The sequence below is a fragment of the Phoenix dactylifera genome, chromosome 6 (genome assembly GCF_009389715.1).
Source record: "Phoenix dactylifera cultivar Barhee BC4 chromosome 6, palm_55x_up_171113_PBpolish2nd_filt_p, whole genome shotgun sequence".
In the NCBI taxonomy this organism is placed as follows: Eukaryota; Viridiplantae; Streptophyta; class Magnoliopsida; order Arecales; family Arecaceae; genus Phoenix; species Phoenix dactylifera.
This window is the reverse complement of record NC_052397.1, coordinates 15,813,018-15,820,469: the sequence shown is the minus strand read 5'-3', so window position 1 is coordinate 15,820,469 and position 7,452 is coordinate 15,813,018. Positions and strand designations below refer to the sequence as shown.

Sequence of the window (7,452 nt, the reverse complement as noted above, 5' to 3'; positions counted from 1 at the left end):
GTGCTTAGATGTCCTAACGGACTGCAAAAGAACTTCTTTTGGTTCTTTGAGGTATTTGAGGGTCTTCTGTCGGACACACTCCGACAAAAAGGTTTTTACGTTTGCATTATTTCAAATTGAAGCACGGCAATTCAACCAGGATCTCTATAGTGACCGTCTGCTACAAATCCTCATCAAGCCCGGCTAGAGCAGTGGATCGTTGAGTTCCCCAGCATCGTGGTATTTCTCGTATGATGTCTAGAATGGGTTGATTTTCGGTGCAATAACTACGATAGAATAAGTACGTGACCTAGTTGCGTTTAAGTGATGGCTGATCTTGGAATCATTGTCGCATCCCAAACAACATCTTAATTAGTACCCTTCGGGCAAATGTTAATATGTAAGTAATGATATAAAGCCCTCATACTCCATATGTTCCTTTACTATTTTAATATAAATTTTAGATCAGGCTTGTCAAATCAATATGTGGTCCAGGAGGTTGGTGGCGATATTCCTGGGGTAGGTGTGGTTCACGGGTCAAGCTATGCATGATTCACTCCCTGGCACACTGGAAAAAGTAGCGGAAAGGGCTGAAGCATCTTCCTCCCATCTACCCCACTAGTTTTGGAGCATGCAGCATCTTATTATATGCATCATCTCGATTCGGTTCGAGTCGAGTATTATCGAGCTTGAATGGCAAAATATTAAGCTCAAGGACCCACAGACATAATATATATTTTCTTTAATTTTTATTACTTTTTTTATCGAATTGGATGGTCACTCTTCTCATTAAATTATTCTTTCTCGTGGTGAACTTTTTTTCCCCGCAGTAACGGTCGAAAACAATATAATTTTAACTTGTAGCGAAGCGATACGTTTTGTTTTGTTTCTTTTGCGATAACGTAGACGTCTGGTGGTCATTTCCAAAAAAAATACCATAATATAATAACATGCACAGCACTCAATCGTGCTTTTATCTTCTGCTGCTGCTGCTTCTTCTTCTTCTACTTTTATTTTATTTTATTTTATTTTATTTTATTTTATTTATTTATTTATTTTAAAAAGACATTTCATACAACTCTAATGTAAGTATATCCAGCCACATCAAAAGAATATGTAATGCATAAAAGGCTGATCACACAAAAGAGGATGACCATCACCATATTTGACCATTTTCTGACCCATCACCACAGAAAAATTTTCCTCAAGGTATCCTTCCTTTAATGGCTGCTCAACAACCTCTTTGCAACAGCCCCACTCCAATGGAGCCAAATCGAATTGACTGTATAACTAAGCATTGAAACCCAAATCAAATGCAACTCCAATATTTTTCTGCAAAAAATAATTTGCAGGGATCCAATAAAAAACGTTTTGAGTAAATAAAACTTTTAATTAGAAAAGATAAAAAGAATTCTTAAAAAATATATTTTTTTACAATAGAAGCAGAGTTGAAGAAGCTAGTTAGCTTGAAATTTATCAGGCAGCGTGCACGAATTCTCTATGATTTTTCAAGCATTTAATCTGGATGTTGGAAATCGTAGAGTTTCCTCTTTCCTATCGGGCTAATAGATAAAGAGATTTCTACGATCAAGACTTTTAATGCTTTGGCCATTTATGGTGGTAACAGAAATGCTGGTATAAACAAAGGACTGGTAATGTTGGACAAACAACAGTTGGGCTTCGTATCCAAGAGCAGAAGCTTCATGGGCAGTGAAATTTCTATGATTTATTTTAATGATTATTTTTATCGCTCTCTCAAATATATAGGCGAATCAGAGTCGTTGGGAATGTGATTTGGCCCATTTCAGCCCATTCACTACAATATGACTCACTGATATTTATATTTTAGCAATTATTCTAAATAAAATGAATAAATGTAGCATTAATAGCGTGAGACGAAAACATCACGAAGACACGTCGATCATAGAGGTAACAGACATTTTTTTTTTATAATAAAAACGGAATATTATATAGCTCTCTTACGTGACTACAGCAACTAAATCAAGAGAAATAAAATGATACAAGATAACAGACATCTTCCGCAGCTACAACTTATTGACGCTCCCAGGGGTCAACAAAGGTTGACAGCAAGAGCAGAGACAGACGCTACGGCCAAGACTAGCAACATACGGGGGTTACAGGATTGCAGCAGCTTCTTACGTAATCTCACTCTAAACATCGGAAAAATAAAAAGAAGATCACAAACAACTGCGACTAGGCTTGTGCTTGGACATCACCATTGGTGGCCGCCGCTTCCACATCCACAGCATCAAGGGTCAGACCGGACCCCTCAAACTTTTGCTCGGTGATGCGGTCCAACTTCCGCGCCATCTCCGGACTCATATGATTCCTCCAATCCCCTGCCCCGCCTTTCCTGAAGAAAGAATCATTGGTTAGGACGAAATCGGGACGCAGTTTACCCGTCTTGTTGACCTCCAAGCTCTTCATCTTGTCAAAGCTGCACAGTTTTATGATCTCCTCCACCACCCCTTCCTTCTCTTCCTCCGGAGAGAAGGGACACCCCATGAACTCGGCCAATCTCTTCACAATCCGCGGCGGATCCCCTAACATCTCCTCGTACTTCAAGAACAGCACCTTCTCTGGCCTCCTCTGGCTCTCCTCCCAGTACTCGAGAACATGCTCCCATATCGGCCCGTAGGGGCAATTGCCCTCACAGAACATCTCAAAGGCCTTGGTAAATGGAATTGGCTCCATAGCTTGCGGCCTCATCCTATTATTGTAGTGGAACCGGGAGACCAACACATCCTTGGGGTCCCGGCAGACATATATGAGCTTGCATCCTAGGCTCTTGATGGCGTGTGGCAGGAGAGAGTAAGGCAAGTGAGTGTTGAGGATCCGAGGTGATGACATGGCCTCTAGTTCTGAGGCTTCGCCTTTGGCGTAGGTTATGCCCATGATAGGGACGAACTCGTGAGGATTTTGGCGAAGGAGAGGGTGGTGATCGAGAGGGTATTGGCTTCGTGTCATGATGGCGTAGGTGAGGGCTTTGAGCCAGGTGGTGCCGGACTTGGGATAGCTTAGCACGAAGAGGTCGTCGGGGCGAGCCTTGAAGTTCTGTTGCATGTCCATGATGCCTTGGAGAACGCGTTCGGGGATCCAAAAGCCTTGGTATTTTCGGATGCGCAGGGGTGCCCAGCCTTCCTCCAAGGGGAGGGTTGAGATGAGGTCGGTGAAGTTTGAAGGAGGTCTTGGATCCGCACCTTTTTTGCCTTGAGACTCCATTGGAGGGGGGCTGTTGCAAAGAGAGGGTAGAGCAGCCATTGAAAAAAGGATGCTATGCTATGCTCTCAAGTAGGTGTTTGTTTGCAGGGACTATGGTTGTTCTTCTCCTGGAGTGGCCTTGTTATCATCCTCTAAATAGGATAGATAGTGAGGGAGTGACATGTTAAAATTAAAAGTTAACAGCACGAGGGTCCGAGACCCCGACATATTTAATAGGTTCAGTTGTGGCCCCGGCTGTCCGCACATTAAGGCCCGTTTGCATAAACCCTCCAAAAATAAGTTTAGATAGAACAGCACTATTTGGCAAAAAAATTAGAATGTTATATTAGTTTTATCAAAAAAACTGAAAATATCTTGTGAGGACCCGTAGCTGGATAGATCTTGGGTACTTATACAGGATTAAAGAACTCAAATAATATCTTCCGGCTAGCCATTTTGGGTAAGATACTGGGTTGTTATAAATGGTATCAGAGCGGACACAACCCATAATCTATGTGGACTAGGGGACACTGCAGCACGGATCCATTGGGGCTGACCACGGGCCAATCATGGTGTTTGTGATTAGATTTGAACCCTTAACCTGACGAGGACGTCAGAATTTGAACGGGAAGAGTATGTGAGGATCCGTGCGGGTGTGTGTTTAGTCCCACATCGGTTATTCGCTGGGTAGATCTTGGGTACTTATACAGGATCAAGGAACTCAAATAATAACTTCCGGCTAGCCATTTTGGGTTAGAAAAACTCCAAAATAAAACTTTTTCGTAAAAGTACTTTTAGCACGCATTAAGAAACTATTTTAGATTTATAAAATATTCTTTTTAAGTTGTAAAAAAAATAATTTATTTTTTAGACCACAATATTCATTATAAAATCATATAATTACAAGAAGTGTCCGTTTATATTATAATGCACGAAGAAAAAAAATCTGTAGGAGACACAACAAACAACAAACCCCATTCGGCCTTTGTTTTCTCCCTTATCACGTGATCAAGGTATTATTTCTTTTCAATATTTATTTATCCACCGTTTTGAACAAAAAAAGCATTGGAAAATTTACTTGTAATGGTTATGTGCCTTTATATTTTTTTTAAAAAAATTAGTTTCTAAAATATTATATATAGTAATAAAATATTAATATATAATGATAATAATTATAATATTTTATATCAAAATATTATATTATACTATAAATAGATATGTTATATTATATAATATTGAATTATTTTATACTATTATGCTATAGTATACAATATTATATTAACTATATTAGAATAATATAATATTATATTATAGTAATATTATACTATATCATATATTTATATATTAACATATATTATATTTTATTATGCTTTGTTGCGTAATACTATACAATATTTTTTATAGTAAATTTGTAATACTAAAATTACTTTTTTAGTTTATTTGTCAAATACATATTAAAAATTTACAGCATTTTAAAAATATAGGTACCTAACAACAAATAATTTTTGTAGTTGTATTTTTAAAAAAATATTTTTAAAAGCACTGTTGCCAACAGTTCTGCCAAATGAAACTTAAATTATTGTGCTTATGAGGTATCTCGCCAAAGGTGCCGGGAAACAAATAAATCAATTGTCTGGCTCTTGATATTTGGGAATTCTCTCACGCCAGAACCAAAAGTCCCTGCAGCATAGCGTGAGAGGATTGATGCATTTGATGGGATTATAGCATGGCGGCAATTTACTCGCAGGCTCACAGGAGGACAGGTGACAGGACAAGGCATTGGGGCCTTTAACCGCACCATTGTTGGGAATCAAAGTATTTTTTAATATTTTCGGTTTTTTCTTTTCTTTATAATTTAACAGCTATCTAAACATTATCGTCATGTTGCAGATTGCCAACGCCAAAAAAATGGTGCAAAAATAATAAAAAAGGAGAAAAGAAACTATAATAAAACATGAAAACATATTATACAGTGAGACAGCAATATATAATATAATAATATATTGTAAAAAAATAATATTAATATTTATGTGGCGTTTTATACCATAGTCTCCTTACGGGGTAAAACAATGTCTACATATGTCTGAATCCTCCCGGTTGAATGATAACTATGGCACTTGTCTTTTCTTCTATTATAAATAATAGTGCTTTTGAAGATCCACATGTTCGCTCTACTTGTATAACGTTGCAGTTGAATGAATTATAATGATTTCTATCAAAAAAATATATAATTATAATATATTAAAGAAATATTACAGTTTGATCTACCCAACTTTGTCTGATTTTTGGACAAACCTCATTTGCTTCAAAAATCTTCTATTTGGATTCTCTAAATTAGTTGAGTGACCTAATATAGTCCATCGAGTTAACACGACCATAAGAATCGAGTCAAATGTCCAAAGTACATTTTAGGACTAAAATAAACTTGGTATCATCATTTATTAATTCGTGACGCGGCTCACCACCAATAATAACCAGGCATAGGGCTCGAGAAGATCCGCTTCGCGCGGTTACCTGCAAGGCTGCAACAGTATAGATTACCTTCCAGGGCTACCAAGCCTCCATTTCCCGTGAGCTCCGTCATGGCCACGCCTTCTTCCGTAACTCCCGATGGCGGATTTGCCTTAGCGCCCGAGGAAGCAAAGCGAGAGGATGCTCCAAAACCTCCGAAAGAGTTCGATGATCTCATCTCTACCCTGCCTCTAAACCAAGACTGGATACCCATCCGCCTCCGGAAATACCAAGACTTCTGGATCCCCGAGCACTCTCTTCCAGACGTCATGGCCATGCAACAAAACTTCCAGGCTCGCCCCGACGACCTCTTCGTGCTGAGCTACCCCAAGTCCGGCACCACCTGGCTCAAAGCGCTAGCCTTTGCCATCATGAACCGAACCCGCTACTCCATGGCCGATCACCCTCTCCTCCGCTCCAACCCCCACGAGTGCGTGCTCTTCATCCAGAGACTCTTCTCCGACGGCAGGCCGTCCAAATTAGAGGCCATGCCTTCCCCTAGGTTGCTCGGCAGCCACTTACCATACCCTCTGCTCCCGAATTCCATGAAAGGATCCGGCAGCCGATTCTTGTACGTTTGCCGGGATCCCAAGGACGTGTTCATCTCCCGGTGGCACTTCAACGACAAGATGAGCCCCGACTCCGTGGAGCCTATTCCATTCGGCAAAGCTTTCGACTTGTATTGCGACGGCGTCAGCCCCTACGGATCGATATGGGAGCACGCACTTGGTTACTGGGAGGAGAGCTTGAGGAGGCCTGAGAAGGTGCTGTTCCTCAAGTACGAGGAGATGCTGGAGGAGCCGGCGGGGAGTGCGAAGAAGCTGGCGGAGTTCATGGGGTGCCCTTTCTCGCCGGAGGAAGAGAAGGAAGGGGTGGTCGAGGGGATTATAAGGCTTTGTAGTTTTGATAGTCTGAGCAAACTGGCCGGGAGCATGACGCACAAGCTCAACACGAAGCTGCCGCTGCAGACTACTTCATTCTTTAGGAAAGGAGAGGCAGGGGATTGGAGGAACCACATGAGCGAGGAGATGGCTCGGAGGATGGACGCGGTAACCTCGCAGAAGCTAGATGGATCTGGTCTGACCTTCGGGATGAGCGCGGGCGTGGAAGCTAATGGAATGTGATTTGCATTTTGATGTGCTTTACCTCTTCCAATCTTGGTTGGAATTGTTCCCCCAGTAATCACTTCATCTTGGGGTGCTTGGGTTAATAAATTTCTGGCTTAATCTCTATGTATTGCTGCCTTTTGCAATACTTAAATTTAATATTATGATCTGCTATCAAGTGCTTGGTGTTATACTCAAGATTTTGGCTGAAGAGTTAAGATCTGTCCTCGTCCGTTCTCCAGCACTAGGATCTTCATTTCTTAAAACAAATATGATTAGTATCAGTCACAAATTAACTATATGAATTAGTTAAACCCAATTTTAAGTGCTTATATTCGATAAGCTTTATCCATTATCTAGATTGTTTAATTTTTTGAAGGGAAAATAGATTGTTTTATTAAAATTGGGATTTAGGTTTTAGCATTTTCTTCGGCTTTCTGGGTTGCTCCATGCAAACTCTTATTAGGATGTTGTTTGGGCTATCTAACCTACCTTGGGTCTTCTAATTTTTTCTTTTTTTTATTTATTTCTATTCTTTTTGTTCCAAATCATTTTGTGAGTATTTGTAAGTGTGTGCATTTTATACTACATCGGCTATATATTGGATAAATCTTAGATATTTATACAAGATTAA

At 40.0% G+C, this 7,452-nt stretch overlaps 2 protein-coding genes across 2 annotated transcripts; one reads left to right on the top strand and one right to left on the bottom strand.

Annotated features, from left to right (window-relative positions):
* Nucleotides 1-1,930: 1,930 nt before the first annotated feature.
* LOC103697487 (cytosolic sulfotransferase 12-like) lies at nucleotides 1,931-3,375 on the bottom strand. Its single transcript, XM_008779355.4, has one exon. The coding sequence runs from the start codon at nucleotides 3,259-3,261 to the stop codon at nucleotides 2,194-2,196; it is 1,068 nt and encodes a 355-aa protein (XP_008777577.2). The 5' UTR covers nucleotides 3,262-3,375; the 3' UTR covers nucleotides 1,931-2,193.
* A 2,283-nt stretch (nucleotides 3,376-5,658) lies between these two features.
* On the top strand, nucleotides 5,659-6,996 carry LOC120111103 (flavonol sulfotransferase-like). The gene has a single exon (XM_039127575.1). It carries the CDS (start codon nucleotides 5,784-5,786, stop codon nucleotides 6,834-6,836), a length of 1,053 nt encoding a protein of 350 aa, XP_038983503.1. The 5' UTR covers nucleotides 5,659-5,783; the 3' UTR covers nucleotides 6,837-6,996.
* Nucleotides 6,997-7,452: the final 456 nt, after the last annotated feature.